Genomic DNA, 18,593 nt, shown 5'->3' with positions numbered 1-18,593 from the left:
TATACTGCTTCTATTCTACCATTCCTAACTCTCCCTTTAGCAACAATTCTCTGTTTCCCCACTCCCATTATTCCCCGCCCTCCATGTCATTTTTTTTCATTTTAATGTTACCATAAAATAAAATTTAATAAAGTAATCTTGCTATTAAATGAAGACAAACTCTATAGGCCTACTCTATGACCTCAAATAAATGAATCTATTTATGTGGTTAACAATCTGCTTTCTTTAGAAACTAAAGCAAATGTTGCATCCACAAAGCATACTGAATGGGGGAATTAATGTCATTATATATTTGTCTATAAGTGTTTTTCTCTTATTTGGTTCCTCAGTAAACCTACATCATCTGCTAATTTCATCCTATGAGAGAAAACTAAGCATTTTATACATACAGATGGACAGATAAATCTCACAATATTTCTTATATACTCATAAGGGAGCACTTGCCTAGAAAGCGCAAAATCTTGGGTTGAATCCAACACCACAAAAAAAAAAAAAGAAGAAGAAATGCTCATAGGGAGACATTCATTCACTGGAAAGATGAATTAGGTTCATATCTTAGCGTTTCTGATTAACATATGATTTGGTGGGGGGAGGTGGTTATGGGGATTGAACTCGGGGGTGCTTGACCACTGAGCCACATCCTCAGCTCTATTTTGGTATTTTATTTAAGAGACAGGGTCTCACTGAGTTGCTTAGTGCCTTGCTAAAAATTGCTGAGGCTGGCTTTGATCCTCCTGTGTCAGCCTCCCAAGCCCCTGGGATTATAGGTGTGTTTCACCGTGCCCATTTATTTAGCCCAGTTTTTTCAAACTGTAGATTGAAATCCATTAATGGGTTGTAAAATCTGTTTAGCAGAATGCAAAACAATTTTTTAAAAAGTGAAATAAAATTGAATCAAAATATCAAGAGTGTATTGCACATAGAGTCAATATTGTTTCATGAAACATTTTAGCTAAGTTATGCTTATGTGTTCTTCAGTGGTCATGATAAATAAAATGCATTTATTTTGGAATGAAGTAGAACAATTTTTAAAAGCAATGACTTAAATCATTCTGAAGCTCAGTTCCCATAATATGAAATACAGTCTCTTTCACGGGGGTTATAGTGAGGTATAAATGAGGTAATGTTTGTGTTCATACATAATTATTGCTCAAAAAATAACTGTTAGCTGCTTTTTCATTTCTCAGGGAAGAAAAACCCATAATATCTATGATTCAGGAAATAAATTAACTCTTCCTAAAAAAATATTAAGCCACAAGGGTATTTGAGACATAAGTGGAACTATGTTATGACATAGGTCCTCTATTTTTATGAACTTATTTTTAACAATAAGCCTGCTTCTTTCCCCTATTTGATGAAATTTAAACAAGACCAATAAATGACATTGTCTTGCCCTGTTGATACTTTCCTGCACTCCCCAAAACCCAGTGTACCACACATGCATATTTTCCCACCAAGGCAAGAGGCTTCAAATGTATAAACAACAATGTGGGTTCCTTTATAACCACCTGTCATCCATGTACCACCATTCACACCTGAAATGGCTCCCTGGGATCTCAGAGGTGATTTTTTTTTTTTTTTAATCAAAAGAGAATTAAAAGAAGAAGGAAAAAAAAAAAAAAAAAGGTTCTGCCTACCACGGTGGCACACATCTAGGATCCCAGTAACTTGGGAAGCTGAGGTAGGAAGATTATAATTTTGAGGCCAGCCTCAGCAACTTAATGATGCCCTAAGCAACTTAGACACTGTCTCAAAAATAAAAAATAAAGAAAATAAAGATAGATGTGGCACATGCCTGTAATCCCAGCAACCCAGGAGGCTGAGACAGGAGGATTGTGAGTTCAAAGCCAGCCTCAACAACTTAGTAAGGCCCTAAGCAACTGAGCAAGACCCTGTCTCAAAATAAAATATACAAAATCCAGCTGGGGTGTTGCCCAGTGCTTAAGTGCCCCTGGGTTCAATCCCCAGTTCCAAAAATAAATAATAAAAAGTACTGGGGATATAGCTTAGTAGTTAAGTACCAGGTTCAATCTCCAATAACCCTCACCCCTCAAAAAGAAAGGTTCAGTGGGATGGGGAATTTTAAAGAATCTGAAATTTTTTTTTTAAAGAGAATTTTTAAATATTTTTTTATTTTTTAGTTTTCGGTGGACACAACATCTTTATTTTATTTTTATGTGGTGCTGAGGATCGAACCCAGCGCCCGGCGTAGGCCAGGTGAGCGAGCTACCGCTTGAGCCACATCCCCAGCCCTGAAAACCTTTATACTTTAAATTTTTTTATATTTAGTTGTTGATGAGCCTTTAATTAATTTATTTATTTTTATGTGGTGCTGAGAATTGAACCCAGTGTCTCACACATGCCAGGCAAGCGCTCTATCGCTGAGCCACAACCCAGCCCCTAATATGTATTTTTAAAAAGTTTTACTAACCAGGTGTGGTGGTTGCATCTGTAGTCCTAGCATTCCAGAGGCTGAGGGGGAAGGATCACTAGAGCCCAGGAGTTTAAGACCAGCATGGGCAAGATAACCAGACTCTATCACAAGCACATACACACATCTCCCAAATAAAAAGCCCAATACCCAATATTTTTAATTTATTAACTCACCTTAAATAACTATATTTCCCCAGGCATTAAAATAATAGCCTTGTTTTACAATTGTAGAAATCTTTTTAATACTGACTGGAATGCCATATCTGCTTCTACATTCAACCTGGTGCTATATCAACAAATATGAACTTTTTTCCTGTGTTATAAACTAGGATACAGCCAGAATTCAAAGATGAATCCTTTCCTGCTTTGAGGAGTTCACACTAGAAGGGACTAATAGAAATAGGGCGGGGGGCTGGGGATGTGGCTCAAGCAGTAGCACGCTTGCCTGGCATGCGTGGGGTGCTGGGTTGGATCCTCAGCACCACATAAAAATAAAATAAAGATGTTGTTTCCACCAAAAACTAAAAATAAATATTAAAAAATTATTTCTTAAAAAAAAAAAAAAAGAGGGCTGGGGATGTGGCTCAGGCGGTAGCGCACTCGCCTGGCATGCGTGCGGCCCGGGTTCGATCCTCAGCACCACATACCAACAAAGATGTTGTGTCCGCCGAGAACTAAAAAATAAATATTAAAAATTCTCTCTCACTCTCCTCTCTCTCCTCTCTCACTCTCTCCTCTCTCACTCTCTCTTAAAAAAGAAAAAGAAAAAGAAACAGGGCTGGGGTGTATATAGAGCTCAGTGGTGAAATAGGTGGTTAGCTTGCAGATAAAGCCCTCGGTTCAATCCCCAGCACCAAAAAAAAAAAAAAAAAAAAAAAAAAAAGAAAAGAAAAGAAAAGAAAATTATAGAAGCAGAGAGTGACCCAAAAATAACTACAGAAAAAAAGTCATTGAAAGGCTGGGGTTGTGGCTCAGTGGCAGAGTGCTTGCCTCACACATGTGAGGCATTGGGTTCAATCCTCAGCACCACATAAAAATAAACAATAAGTTTTTTTAAAAGGCATAAAGAGGAATTAATAAATAGACAAAGAAATTTACACATATGAGCCTAGCTGTAAACAGAAAACTGAAATATTCCCTCCTTTAAATACTGTTGTATATGTGAGAAAGTGGAGTGGTCTCACTTGATTAAGAAAAGATTTGCAACTGACTGTAGGTATGAAAAAGTTTCTTTTTAAGTAGTTTCTTAAGTTTGAACAAAGCTATTCCCAGAATCTTGTTTTTTTTATCACTGGAAAAGTTAAAAAACTTTCTACTTAGAGGGCTGCCACATCTACTTCTACAATGTTTCAAAAGCCTAGTCTTGAGGCCCTTTGGAACCCTATCCCTTGAGGGAATGTGCGACATTTAAACTCTAAGCTAATGCAGGGTCATCACCTCTTGCATGACAGCTGGTTGGAAGCTGCCCAAGAGCTGCTAGCCCTGACAAGTGGACTGGTGATCCCCACCCCAAACCAGTGGTAACAAATTTAAACTATCTTTGGCACTCCTGATCTCTCTCTGCTCATCTTTCATTATTGTACTACTGCTTTAACCTAGCTTATCTCTTGCCCTGTCTCCATGATTTGAGCAAATTCCAGTTTCTATTCCTCAACACATTATTTTTTGGTCTTTCAAATTCCCTCTCCCCTTTTAATTTTTAAAATTGTTGAATTTTTAAAATTTATGTTTTATTTATTTATTTGTGAACCTGGATGCTCAACAACTGAGCTACATCCCCCATCCTTTTTATTTCTTATTTTGAGATAGGGTGTCAAAAGTTGTTCAGGCTGGACAACTCGCAATCTTCCCACCTCAGCCTACTGAGAGTTGTTGGGATTACAAATATGCACCCTTTTTATTCTGCTGGATCATACCCAAATCTATTCTAAGACCTCGCTTACAAATATCTGTAAGAAGACTTCCATTCATTCACTCACCATATACTGTGTAGCTGGATTCTTCATATCAATTTAACCATACTCTGCCATGTTCCTTCAACAATTAAGTACCCATTTTTTCTGTTTTGTACATACTGTATACTTTACCCAGGCTATCAAGCTATTACTCTTTATTTTGCTCCCCCCCCAATTAAACACTTTTCTTTCATCATATTTCCTGTATTATTGGCCCAATAATAGTAATATAGTACTATATAGTAATCTGGACTCTCTTGACCCACACAAAATCCTGTAAGGTGTTAATATTACTGCATACACCTTGCAGACATAGAAACTAAGTTCAGCTGGGCACAGGTGGCGCCTGCCTAGTGTCAGCTATGAGAGGCTGCAGAATTGCTTAGTCCAGAAATTCCAAACCAGTCTGGGCAACATAGTGAGAACAGAAAAGGGGAAGAAGAATGGGAAGGGGGAGGGAATGAAATTTAGGGAAGGGAAGAGGGAAGGAGGGAGAGAGGACAGAAACTAAGGTCCAAAGAGGTTACATCAGTTATCCCAAAACAAAAAGCAAGGGTGAGGGCATCCAAGATCCCAGCTCAAATAGCTATGCTCGATGCAGAATTGATTGATTAATTAATTAATACCCTATGAGGGGTGCTGGATGTTAAGTAAAGTCCTAGAAAAGGAAAGGGAGCTTCTGAGGAGAAAGAGGGCTCTCAGTCAACCCTGCTAACCGACAAAACCGCCACCAGGGGCCGGCTGGCGGGCCGGCTTTGGGGATTTGTTTGGTCTTGGAAAAAGGTTTGTGTTCTCAAGTCTTGGCCATCTCACTCACCTCTCCCAGCCCGGCTCTGTTCAGACCTCTCCGTGGAGGGGTCTGCGCCTGGATGCGGAGGCCAGAGGCTGCCCAGGTAGAGGGTGACCTCGGAGCAGAACGGCAGCCTCGAGTCGGCCGCTAACGGCGAAAGACTGACGCGGTTGGAGCGCGCCATTCCGGAAGCGATAGGGGCATAAACTTGGCGTCGTCCTTAAAGATGAGTATGAAAAGGGTAGTGAGGGTGACTGTCTTCCTCGGGGCCTCGGTCTCTTCTCTCCCTGAGGCCCCCACAGCATTCCTTCCGCCGTCTGATTTACTAAGACAGTCCTGCGCGACTGGGGAGGGGAAAGTCACTGACTGCAATGACGCTAACTCGGCGGCTGACTCAAAGGGCTCATTTGCATAAATTTGCATGTTAATATACTTATAGAAGTACACAGCATATCAATACTTCTTAACTGGGCACCCACGCCCTCCAGCCCGCACTGCCATTTATCCACCAACTTCTACTTCCTTTTCGGCTTCCTTAGTCGAGCAAACGCTATCTTTTAGTTCCGCCTCTCAATGTTGGCCCCTCCTCCTACCCCCGCCCGCTCCTCCCCTCCTAGCTTCCAAACATCTTTTCCCCGCCCCCTTTTCTTTTTCTGAACAGGCGTGTTCCAGGCAGCTCATCCGACTCCTTAGATTATTATGGCATCGGAAGGGTCCTGAGCGTCGGGGAAGCAGGAAAGCAAATCCCGGGAGAAGGGCTGGGGCTCAGAAGAAGAACCGTACATCGAGACCGGCTGGAGGGTTGTTTGTTTGTTTTTTTGGTCCTGGTATTGCGGCCCTGTCCAACTTGAGGCAGTGTGAAGGCCCCTTCAGGCAGCGCTGCGGGCAGCCCCGCAGCCGGGGCCTGGTGCAGCCGCCGCGGCCGCTGTCAGGGAAGCGCAGGCGGCCAATGGAACCCGGGAGCGGCCGCTGCTGCTGAGGCGGCGGTGTCGGCAGTCCGACCCCGACCGCCTGCACCCCTTCTGCTGGGGTCTTCCGGAGGTAAGCGACGCCTCCCCGAAGAGTCACCTTTGCTCTGTTTGGTGTGGGGGGGCGTCCTTTTCCCACCCTACCCTGCCCCGCACAGCCTCCCTCGACCTGGGGTCGACTTCAAAACTGCCCTCTCGGTGGCTGCTGCACCCTGGGTTTCTTCTCCACCTTTCCTCTCCAGCCTGGGGTCTTTCTCTGCTTTTTGGCTTCCTTTTCTGTTTAGCTCCTCCCTCTACCCTGGGGATTCCCTCCCCCCTTCTTACCCCTATTGCCTCCGTCCCGAGATATTTTTTTAAAGTCGTGAACCCTTTTCACATTAGACCCCTTCCATTTATATGTCTATCCTTGCTTGTCCTTCCTCATCGTCCGTGCTTCAGCCCCAGACCTTCTCATGGACCCCGCCTTATCCCTTTTCCTCTTTTACCCCACTCCTTCAGGGTCTGTGCAACCTCAGCACAGAGTTCCTATTTTCCTTGAGCTAAAGATTGTATCCCTCTCTTCCTCTGCCTTTTCTGATTCCATTACCTCACCATCACCTACCCACCCAGCTCCTGGCCTCCAAAAATTGCCTATTCCCTTCTCCGAAAGGGATCTCGGGCCCGCCTCATCATTCCCAAAGTATCATTTACATTCTACTTTGACCTTAGTCCTCACCATTTTTCTTTAGGGTGTTTTATGGTCCCTGTAGCTGTCTTTACCCTCCCTGTCCCCCTTCTCAATCCCCAGCCCTTTGCAGGATTGTTCCCATAGGAGAGAGAGCTGACAGTACCCTTTCCCATTGATTTCCAACTTTGACACCTCCCTTTAGTTTGAAGGCTTTTGCTGATCCTTGTGTCATTTGGTTCTGTTTTCCCAGTACTCTTTATGTGTTCTCTGTCACACTCTTTATCTCCACATACCACTTATTTCAGGATCAGCTAAACCTTGAACTATGAAGAAAATGTGTTGGGAGGAGGGGGAGCCTCAGCTGTCTCAGGCTTTTCTGAACAGAAGGGTGTTTCTGAAGGATGGAGCAAGTTTTGAAGAAGTCCCTATCAGATTACACTTTGTTGACTACTCAGGAGCAGCCACTAGGAGGGATGAACAGGCCTGCATGGAAACTGAATGAGGTTGTGAGAAATTTTGTTTTGGATTATTTATTTTGGGGCTTGTGTTAAACAGATCACAGAATGAGTGTCTTCCCACCCCAATCCAGATCTAAGAGGAATGAGTTTACTGACTTTGGCTTACTAGAATAGTTTTGGTTGATTTCCTAAGCTTTCAGGCCTGGGGTGGGGTTGGGGGGTAACTGGGAAAAAGAGGATGAGACAATGGAAAAGCTTGTACATTCAGAATCAGGACTCCTAGGTTCAGCATGTGACTTACTCACTTGACTTCCAGAATGGTCGTTTTGAGGAAATGGCCCACTCTATAGGCATCAGTGCAGTTACAGTCTAATAATAGTAGGGTGTGGGTTGGGGAAAGAATTAAACTTTGTTGACAAAACTTTCTGGGTTCTGAGACAAAGGTATTTATTATCAGAGGTCTTATCATCCTGAGAATTTTTCTTCATCTCAGTCTTTCTGTTGGATCTTTGTGGTCTTAAGAGTGTCAGTTTGAAACTCAAGCTCCTGACTTGTGTTTCATCTGCCTTGCTTTTTGCCCCCAGCGCATTAAGTTGCTGACCACCTGCATTATTCCTTCCATACTTAATCCATAACTGCAGATTCTAAGGGAAGAAAGAAAGTGTGTTTTTGGAAAAGTCCTTTGAGGATGCTGACTTGAGAAGAGAACTTGGAGTGAGTTGGGTCTTAGGAAACTAGTTGCAGCCATGTCTTTCTCTTGGCCTGTGATAGTGAAGAGTGCACATGAAATTCCATCCATCTTCTGACTCTAGACCCATCTCATTCCACTTCTTCATTTCCCCCTTGTAGTTAGCCAAAGTGCATCTGCTTATAATACCTTTATAAGAGAAGCCTCACTCCTTGGAAGCAGCTCACTCAACCAAAAATCATATTCACCCTAGTTTCCCTGGTTCATCTTAGCTGGGTCCACACTTAATGAGAACACGTTTGCTGAACACAATCCAAAGGAACCAAATGAGAGTCTTTGATTTGGGAAAGAGGTTTGGGAGAATCCTTTCAATAATTGGTATGGGACAAGAGAGAGCCTGATCCAAGTGCAATTAGGACTGGGAATAGGGAGAAGAAACAGTTCAGGGAAAGGTGAGCATACGGGTTGCTTTCTTTGCCATCTCTCTGTTTCATCAGGGGCTCCCAGATCTGGCTTGGGCTGTCTGGCTGGAATCTGCTTCCGCCAGCTTCATGGCCCTGCACAGAGTTCTCAGCCTGATTCAATATTGACTTAACCACCTTGAGACCACTGCCCTCCGGCATGCCCTCTCCCCTGATGCCATCGCCCTTTAGCACATTGAGTTAGCATTCACCTGGTTCCTGGTGAGACTTGAGCCCACTCATTTTTTTTAGCCCTGAGTTTTCTACAGGAAAGCTAGAGTACTTGTCCTCTACCTTTACCATTAGAGGGGAAAGATGAGTTGAAACCTTCCTAAAGTAAGGTTTGAACTAGGAATGGTGATGCATGCCAAAGCAGGAGGATTGCAAGTTGAAGGCCAACCTCAGCAACTCCGCAAGACTGTCCCAAAATAAAATTTAAAAGGGGTCTGGGTGTAGCTCAGTGATATTCTCCCTAGCACCACAAAAAAAAAAAAAAAAAAAAGAAGAAGAAGAAGAAAGGTTTGAGACCTTAATACATATAAAGAACTTCTCAACACCAGAATAGAGAGCCTAGGGTGATACACATAGGTTGAAGAGCAACCTATTTTTTAAAAAATTATTTTTTTTAAAGGAATGCATGCACTCGATAATAAATCCAATGGTAGTGTAAGAGTTTGTGATGAAAACCAACAGTCCCCTTCATCTCTACTCCTACTCCCTTAGAATTAACTTCTTTCATTATCTTAGTGTTCAGTTCTGAAGTTTATCATCATGGCTTTAAATAAAATGCTTGTGCCTCTATTTCTTGACTCAGTTGTTACAAAAGAAGATTTAACTTTAGAGGATTTATACCTCTTGTTTATGCAATTATGCTGTTATTTTAACTTTTAAAAATAATATATTTGAACCTTTCTTTTCCATTATTAATTTTTTTTTTCCTCACAGTGCTAGGGATCAAACATAGGGCCTTCCTCATGTAAGGCAAATGTTCTGCCCTTGAGCTACATCCCCAACCCAGGCCCTTGTTCATGCTAGTCTCTCTTAATTATCCACCTTATAGGATGAAAATATTGGTTCTTCTACCCGTTTTTCCACCTTTCATGATTCATCTTACAGGAGGATCTTTTAAAGGAAGAGGGAAATTGAGCTTGCCTGCCTGCTTGAAGGCAGAGTACTAAATCAAATGATCTCTTAAAGGCCATTCTATGACATCAGGATTGGTCTGAATCAATCCATATTTATCTGGTCCATGGAAAAAAAATTGACAAGGGAGATAGTGATTAGATGAGTGAAGGGATTGATTGGGGCTCCTTACCATCCTGTCCTTCTAGAGACCAATCTAGTAAGTTCCTTAATGAAGTCCAGTGAACAATTGTTTGCTTATAATCTTTTGAGGAGATGGGAAGCAAGAAGCCAGGTTAAGTGATCATCCCCTCCAGAGTCCTCTACAGATCCCAGTGTCTCGACGCACACCTGTAATCCCAATGACTAGGGAGGCTAGGGCAGGAGGATCACAAATTCTAGGTAGCCTCAATGACTTAGTGAAACCCTGTGTCAAAATTAAAATAAAAATAGTAGTACTTTAGTCATAAGTACCCTGTGTTCAATCCCTGCCCCCAAAACCCAAAACCAGAGTCCTTTGCAGACTTGCTTAACTGCCCATGGTCCAGCAGAACACATATGTACACCCTCTCTGTCCTCTTAAGCCACTGCTCTTCCCTACCTTGCCCTGACCTGTAGCAACGCCTGATGCTCAAACTTGAGTCCCCTGCTTTGCCCAGGTGGGAGCTGTGGAGCGCAATTAGTTGTCAGTGCACACAGTACTCCCACCAGCCTTTCCTGGGAGCTGCCTATCAGGCTGGAGCAGAGGAGGCCTCTTCTTTTTCCCTTGTAGTCTGTCTGGAAGGAAAGTTTAGGCTTCTGGAATAAATACAGGACTTTCCTTCCTTTTCTTTTGCATTCTAATCCTTTGATTTTCTTTAGAATTGTTAGCCATTAAGGGCATATTTTCTTTGTATTTGAGAATGAATAAATTTGTATTGAGGACAATATCTGGATTTAGGTTTTAGAGAATCCTTTTCCTATTTTTATTGTCCACACTGTCAACATCATCTAACCCTGTTCCATCCAGCATTCCTTCTCCCCATGACTTGCTTCAGGTACAGGCAATCCCTGAGTCCCTGAGAGCCAGGAGAGGCCCAGGTCCAGTTTGCTGGTTTCTACTGGCAGAGCTGCTTATACAGGACAGGAGTCTGATTTTCTTACACCTTTTGACATCACTGGAGGAAACGTGGATAGAGGCATCTGTTCATAGGTAAAGTCCTCCAAATACTGTGATATGGAATTCCTAGCTGAGCCCTAGGAATTTTTCTTCTTTTATCTATGGAATAAAGAGATAATGATATTCTTACCTGCCTTCCTATGCCAATAATAATCCCAGTCATGATTAAAATTGGAGCAGGAATCTGCTTAACTTCTTAGATCTATGACACTCAGTGTGAGCAAAGGTGTGAATTTCATTTCCCTTGAAAGGTTGGGGTTTTGTTTGTTTGTTCGTTGTTTTTGTCACGCTAGGGATCGAACCCAGGGCCTTGTTCATGCTAGGCAAGTGTTCTGCCACAAAGCTACACTCCCAGCCGCCCATTAGAAAAGGGGACTTTAGGAGTTTTTAGTGACTTGGAAATCTCTAGAGAAAGAGAGGAATGCACCAAGCATAGACATATTGAGAAGAAGAGTTATTTGTGCAGTATGATTGAGGCCATCATGTGAGTCTCTAAGCAGATCTAAAAGGCAGAGGTTGAATTAAAGTGACCTTCTGATGAGAGTGCCCTACAAAGTTTAGCAGGGAATGATTAAAGCTTCTTTCTTATTATTCCTATGTAACCCAATGTTGCAAGTAGAGACAGATCCACATAGGCAACCATGCTGGTTCTACGACTCAGGGCACTGCCTAATTTTGGGAGAGAGCATAGTGAAAGAGTTGCCACCTTCTTACCAATACAAAGTTCAAACTGCATCAGGGAAATTAAAGAGACTTGGAAGACAGTCTTGCCTGACAAACATGGAAGAATAATGAACGAAAGTAGCCTTTTTTGTTGATCTCTGAGAACAGAAGAGTTCTCCATCTGTCTTTCTACAAAACTTTAGGAAACTGGACTGTTTGATACTGGGCAGATGAAAGCAACCTTGACACTTAAAATTTCAGAGGTGCAATACAAGGAAAGGTGGTGTAGAAAACAGTGCTTCCCAAAATGCCTAGAGAATCTATATGCTTAGCACCATTTTTCTACCCACCCAAATCTTTATGCTTAGCACCCAGGCTCTTAGGATCAAAGGTGATGTCACTAGGAAATTACCTGCATTGCAGCTCCACAAAAGCTACTTCTCTCTTGTTTGTGCTCTTAAGTATGTCTTAGTTTCAATCTATTTGCATTTTTGCAAAGAGGACTCTGAATCCATTGTTGGCTAGAGCCAGATTCTGGAGACAGGTTGATCTGACACAATTTCCTTCTGTTCTGGACTGATTTTCCTGGTTTGGATTTGGTGAAGCTCTGAAGAATTTCTCTTGGAAAATAGTGGCTTTTGTCAATGGTGTTCTCTAACCATTCTTAGTTATGATTTCTTTTCCTCTCTGTTCTTTAGAAGTTCTAGATCCATGAGTGCCAGCCTGATTTCTTATTGCCTTCTTATAGCCAGCCCTCCACTTCTTGGAGTGTGTGTATAATAGTGGGAAAAGTAGTTTTGGGGCAGGAGAAGGCTATTATAAATATCTTGGAAGAGTTTTAAACAACTAATATAATTCTAATTCACTTATCCTACAAAAATAATATGTGTGTATAGACACACACACATTATTTACTAACCTTTCAGGTGGTTAAGATTCAACTAGCATTTACTGAGTACTACCATGTGCCAAGGACTGTGCTAGATCTTTTCATACACATTAATTTACTTCTTCTTCATGGCAACCACGAGAAGTAAGTATTTTTTTTCCCAATTTGCAGTTGAGAAAACTGAGACTCAGAAGATACGTGGCTTGCATAAGTCTGTACATCTCATAAAGGCAGAGTGAGAATCTGAACCCCAGCCTATGTGCCTCCAAGTCCAGGGTTCTTTCCATGTACTTCAGCTGCCACAGCCCTGGAGAAAGGGTATGAAGTCATGAGCCCAGACAAGCAAAGAAATGGCCCAGCTTCAGCGGGGTTGATGGTGCTTGTTTTAGAGCTGTTTTCTTCTAAACTAAGCATGGCATGGTATTTGCTGGCCCTTATTCCCTGGGAGCTTTGAGTCTAAAAGGGAAGGTAAGAAAGTATCTGTAACTAGAAAAATATATTAAGACTTTAACACTAAATAGAGGTGAGATGCATAGGACCCTGTGTGATTTGTCCTGTGAGTAAGGAAATAAAATTTAAGGAGGGGAAGAAAAAGTTATGACAGGCTTTTGAAGGGGGACACAAGAAGAGGAAGGGGGCAGAAAACTATTTGGAGAATTAAGAACAAGGGAATAAGACTCATATTGCTACTCATTTTCCCTGAGGCATTTGTAAGCCTGTGTGAACACAATACATATCAAGCAACATTTCACAAGAACAGGCTAAGAAGTGAGGCTAAGCTGAGTAACTAAGTGCAGAAGGAATGAAGAATAACACAGTGATCAGAAGTGGAGACAGTGAAGGAAGCCTCCCTGGGAGGAGGTGACTGTTCTGATTTTGAAGGAGTTCAGGAAGACAGACAGAGGAGGTGCCTGGGGAGGTTTCATGGTGAAGGGAAGATCTGAGGGGCACCACTAACCAGTGTGTATATGTTTCCCTTTCTGTTCCTCCCTCCTCCTCCCTCCCTCCCTCCCTCCCTCCCTCCTGTAGCTTGGAAGCTTGAAGTCTGGCTGTAGCCATGGGAGACACGGTAGTGGAATCTGCCCCCCTGAATCCAACTTCCGAGCCTACTCCTGGCCCACCAGGGAATAATGGGGGCTCCTTGCTAAGCGTCATCACAGAGGGGGTCGGGGAGCTATCAGTGATTGACCCTGAGGTGGCCCAGAAGGCCTGCCAGGAGGTGCTGGAGAAAGTCAAGCTTTTGCATGGAGGCATGGCTGTCTCTAGCAGAGGCACCCCACTGGAATTGGTCAATGGGGATGGTGTGGACAGTGAAATCCGTTGCCTAGACGACCCGCCTTCCCAGATCAGAGAGGAGGAAGATGAGATGGGGGCCACTGTGGCCTCAAGCACAGCCAAAGGAGCAAGAAGGCGGCGGCAGAACAACTCAGCCAAACAGTCTTGGCTGCTGAGGCTGTTTGAGTCAAAACTATTTGACATCTCCATGGCTATTTCATACTTGTATAACTCCAAGGAGCCTGGAGTGCAAGCCTACATCGGCAACCGGCTCTTCTGCTTTCGCAATGAGGATGTGGACTTCTATCTACCCCAGTTGCTTAACATGTACATCCACATGGATGAGGACGTGGGTGATGCCATTAAGCCCTATATCGTCCACCGTTGTCGCCAGAGCATTAACTTTTCCCTCCAGTGTGCCCTGTTGCTTGGGGCTTACTCTTCAGACATGCACATTTCCACTCAGCGACACTCCCGTGGGACCAAGTTACGGAAGCTAATCCTCTCAGATGAGCTGAAGCCAGCTCACCGAAAGAGGGAACTTCCCTCCTTGAGCCCAGCCCCTGATACCGGGCTGTCTCCCTCCAAAAGGACTCACCAGCGCTCTAAGTCAGATGCCACCGCCAGCATAAGTCTCAGCAGCAACCTGAAACGAACAGCCAGCAACCCTAAAGTGGAGAATGAGGATGAGGTAAAGCTGTGGGGAGGTTCAGAAAGGCCGGCTGGCAGAGGGCTGCACGCAGATAGGATGTCCTCATGGGGTTACTCTGTCCTTTCCTCTGTTTCATTTCACTGATAAAAGAATGGAATGTTAGAATGGAAAAAAGCCTTAGAATTCATGTATTCCAACTGACCCCTTTTACAGGGGAACTCAGAGATAAAGTGACTTGCCTCAGGTCGTATAGCTAATAGGAAGGCCCCTGGCTGTCCACAGAGTCTTTACTAGACTGTACTGCCGTCCATTAACTCCATACTTACTGGAGGAGACCCTCTCCCCCTGGCTTGAGACCTGAATGCTACCAGAGCCTCACAGAGCCGCACTCCTAGGGAAGGAGAAGGGGCTGTGGCTTTTGTGTGTTCTGGGGGAGGGAGGATGTTAAATAGAACGTCAGCTTAATTCTCCTGGCCACTCCTTTTCATAATCCCTCTCCCCTACCCCCTGAAGAGCCTGCTTTTTATTGACAACATAGGATCAGCTTCACTCCGTATCACTGAGGCATCTCAGGGGTTCTTTGGCCTGACTTTCCTTGTGCAGTAGAGTTCCTTGCTAGTGTCTTTCCCATATCATATCATTTGGGAGAAGCACAAAGGGACAAGAGAAGCAGTAAGTCTTAGTGCCTAGTCCAGGACCTGAGGCTGGAAGAAGACAAAGCTGAATAGCAGTTGGGGTTGTGCGATACAGAACAGGGAGGAGATGCGCACATCAGTAGGATATGGTCACCGTCCACTCCACATCTGGACAGATAACAAGGGAAAGTTGCCCAGTGGACAACCAAGTTCAGAGACCTGGTATCCCAGCTAGACAATGGTGCCCCAGTCTTCCTCTCTGATTTGCCATTGGCCGGGCTCCCATCTTGGCTGCCAGCCCAGTCTAGAAAAGAAGGGAGGAAAAAAATGAGGAATTTGCACTGTTGGAAAATGTGCATGGCCACAGTGCTGGCATCTGCCTCCGTGGGGCATAACCCACCCACGTTGTCAATACAGAAGGGCTTCTTCCAAGTAGAGGAAGGTCACAGTGAAGAGGGAAGAGAAAAGCAGGGGGGAGGGGAGACTGCAGAGCCTGCTGTCTCTGAAAATGTGGTGTTTTATCAAGATCATGCAGGGATCGTAAAGCTAAAAGTGCTAACATTTATTGAGCACTTATGTGCCAGGCATCATGCCAGATTTTTGACATTTAATCCTCACAACAACCCTAACAGACATATATTATTTTACCATCAAGGAAACCGAGGCTTAGAGAGGTTAAATGATTTGCCTAAGGTGTCAGCTGGTGAATATCAGACCAGGACCCAGATCACGGCTTGTGCTCATAATCACTCAGCTGAGCTGTCTTGGTTATTTCTCAGCATCTTCTTCCTCAGGTCTCAGCTGTCAGAGGCCATTGGGAAGAAGGGCTGTGCTGTGGCCACCTACACTTCCACATCTATTCACAGACAAAGCCTAAACTATTCTCAGACCAGAATGAACCATTTTCATTTTTGTTTGAGCTTGGCAGCAGATCTCAGGGTCCATGAAGAAAGGGTGTTGCAGAGCAAGAAGAATCCTCCAGATTGTGGTGAAACTAAGGACATGAAGGGTTTGAGAGCTGCCTCATCTTGGGGGTCCAGCCTGGGGCATTATGGGTGTGAGCAGCAGAAATGAATTCCTTGATACTCTTGTCAGGCTTGGCTTTTCTCTGTATCCACTCTGTAGTCCTCATCGTAGGACCAGAAAAAGCTGAAGCCGTAGGGCTTTCTCCTTGCACTGGTCCTGATCCTTCTTCCTTGCATCTAACTTCTCTCCTCTAAAATGATGGAAGGCTCTGAAAGGCAGGTGTTCTGTGAGTGCTTAAATCTCTGGGGTGGGTTCTCCAGCTGCCATTCTTCCTAACCTGGCTTCTTATCTTGGGTCACTAAGATCCAGGAAAGGAAAGAGATAACATGTTCCCAGGCTCTCCTGGGTAATCATTATCTGATGCTGGCAGAATGAGACACCTGTCTACTGTGGCTCCTTAGGAAATGTGAGCGCAAGGGGGGGGGGGAGATAAATGTAAATATTGCTGGGTTTCTAAGCACTGGGCAAGTCTTCCTCACAGGGGTTTCTTCTAACCCCTCTGACATTTTTTTTTTTTTTTTAAAGAGAGAGTGAGAGGGCTGGGGATGTGGCTCAAGCGGTAGCGCGCTCGCCTGGCGTGCGTGCGGCCCGGGTTCGATCCTCAGCACCACATACCAACAAAGATGTTGTGTCCCCCGAAAACTCACTCTCTCTTTTTATAAGAGTGAGAGAGGAGAGAGAGAGAATTTTTTTTTTAAGAGAGAGTGAGAGAGGAGAGGAGAGAGAGAATTTTTAATATTTATTTTTTAGTTTTCGGCGGACACAACATCTTTGTTGGTATGTGGTGCTGAGGATCGAACCCGGGCCGCACGCGCGCTACCGCTTGAGCCACGTCCCCAGCGGCCCCGCCCCCCCCACCACCCCCCCCCCCCCCGACATTTTGAGGCTATGTCTATCCAGGCCGTGTTCCCCAGAGGAAAGGAAACAGCTTTCCTTCTTCTGTCCGTCCTCCTCCCTGTCATGCAACATTCAGTCATTCCTTCAACAAGGAGTTACTAATCTTGTACATCATCAAAGCCCTGTTTGAAAGTCAGCAAAGAGTAGAGGATAAAATGTGTTCTTTCCTCTAGGAATTGCAGAACACCCCAGTATCTAAGGTAACTGGTTAGTTTGTGACTTGAAGTTGTTAACTGTGCATAGGCAGTAAGTAGACACCTTACTAAAGTGAAGCACAGAATTTTCTAAGTGTTGCACTGACATTCTAGAAGGAGAATCTCTAGGTGGGCCCTGACACTCTTTTTTTTGTGCTGGGGATTTAACCTAGGGAGGGATGCTTTACCACTGAGCTACACTCCCAGGCCTTTTTTATTTTTTATTTTGACACAGGGAGGGGCTGTGGCTGTGGCACAGTGGTGGAGCATACTTGCCTCATACATGTGAGGCACTGGGTTCGATTCTCAGCACCACATAAAAATAAATAACTTAAATAAAGATATTGAGATAGGGTCTCACTAAGTAGCTTAGGGCCTTGCTAAATTGATGAGGCTGGCTTCAAATTTGGATCCTCCTGCCTCAGCCTCCTGAGTTGCTGGGATTACAGAAGTGTGCCATGGCGCTCAGCTCTACTTTCTGTTTGATTTCTGAGCATAATCTTCTGCAATGGAGAAGTGCCAGAGGGTGAAGTGAGCCTCAGTGAGGAAGCTCTGTTCTCCTGCCTGTGGTCTATCTGCAGAGCTCTGGCCAGATCTCACTGAAGGTTCCATTATCTTTTCATGAGGAATTTTTTATACTCCAAACAGTGGACCTAGCACTCAGTTCTCTCATCTCCCACCATTTTCCTCCAAACCCCGTTTTTATCAGCATCCTCCGAGACCCCTGCACAGATAGATTTTCTTCCCATGTGACCAAATGATAATTATTTTTGGCATAGAGAGAGGCATAGGGAGCAGAGAATGATTTGGGTACTCCCCCCACCCCATACCCTGCCCTACATAATGACACTCTAAATAGATCAGCTTTGTCTTCAGGACTGCGACCTTCGTACCCAGAAATCTGTTAGCTGTCATACTGGAAGCCCAGTGGGCCTTCTAGCCTGATACGGTGTGATGTCAGCTTCTTGGCCCAAGCTTTACTCCCTGGAGCTGACTCAGTGTGAATGACTCAAGCCCAGGAGTAGGAGGAGAGCAGGTCCTGATGCACCTCCTTTCCCCCAACGCTGTTAATGAGTCTGCTGGGACCTGTTTATGAGAGAGTCCACGGAGCGTTCCTGGAGCCAGTGTCCTGCCTGCTGTCCCTTCCCCAGCCAGTTCATGGGGAGAGGTTGAACCATTCTGGCCTTCTCACTGCCTCAGTTCTCCCTCCCACTTTTACCCACAGTGGAAGAGTTGTGGCCTCAGGGGAGTGTGTCCAAGTGTGACTTCTTCCTCAAAAGAAAGACCTGCCTATGGGAGCTCCTGCTGGAGTAGAACTTAAGTTATGGTGTTCAGTCAGTGCTTGAAATGCCAGTTGCAGAGTGGAAGCTCAGGGTTCACTGCCCTCCTCCCTGGGGGCTCCCAGGAGTTTGCCTCTGAAGTCCAGGCCCCTCCCCTCCTGCATGTTTGCATACAGTGCACCCCATGCTCCTTGCCTTGGTAGATCTTATTGGGTAGAACCCATGCTAGCCCTGTGGTATCAGAGCTGCAGAATGAGAGTTTGACCACCATTCCTGTCCCCTGTTTTGTTCATAGACAGCAGTAAGACACAAGAATGGGGGAGAAGTTTAGATTTTTCCCCAAACTGGGACTCACAGAGGTGCTGTCTCAGCTAATTAGCT

The 18,593-nt window shown here is 44.4% G+C and overlaps 1 protein-coding gene across 10 annotated transcripts in view; it reads left to right on the top strand.

Annotated features, from left to right (window-relative positions):
• Window positions 1-4,788: 4,788 nt before the first annotated feature.
• The window catches only part of PI4KB (phosphatidylinositol 4-kinase beta), a 29,324-nt gene continuing 15,519 nt past the window's right edge, over window positions 4,789-18,593 (top strand). The window contains exons 1-6 of one of the 10 annotated variants that reach the window (XM_081307870.1): window positions 4,791-5,171; window positions 5,840-6,219; window positions 7,119-7,316; window positions 10,580-10,734; window positions 12,425-12,571; window positions 13,283-14,219. In XM_081307870.1, the coding sequence (XP_081163996.1) occupies window positions 13,311-14,219 (909 nt within the window). In that variant the 5' untranslated portion in view covers window positions 4,791-5,171; window positions 5,840-6,219; window positions 7,119-7,316; ... (1 more) ...; window positions 12,425-12,571; window positions 13,283-13,310. The other 9 variants (XM_081307871.1, XM_081307868.1, XM_081307872.1 and 6 more) reach the window with 9 other exon arrangements.

Source organism: Spermophilus citellus, assembly GCF_964194105.1.
Source record: "Spermophilus citellus genome assembly, chromosome: 9".
NCBI lineage: Eukaryota > Metazoa > Chordata > Mammalia > Rodentia > Sciuridae > Spermophilus > Spermophilus citellus.
This window is presented reverse-complemented; position numbering and strand designations above follow the sequence as displayed.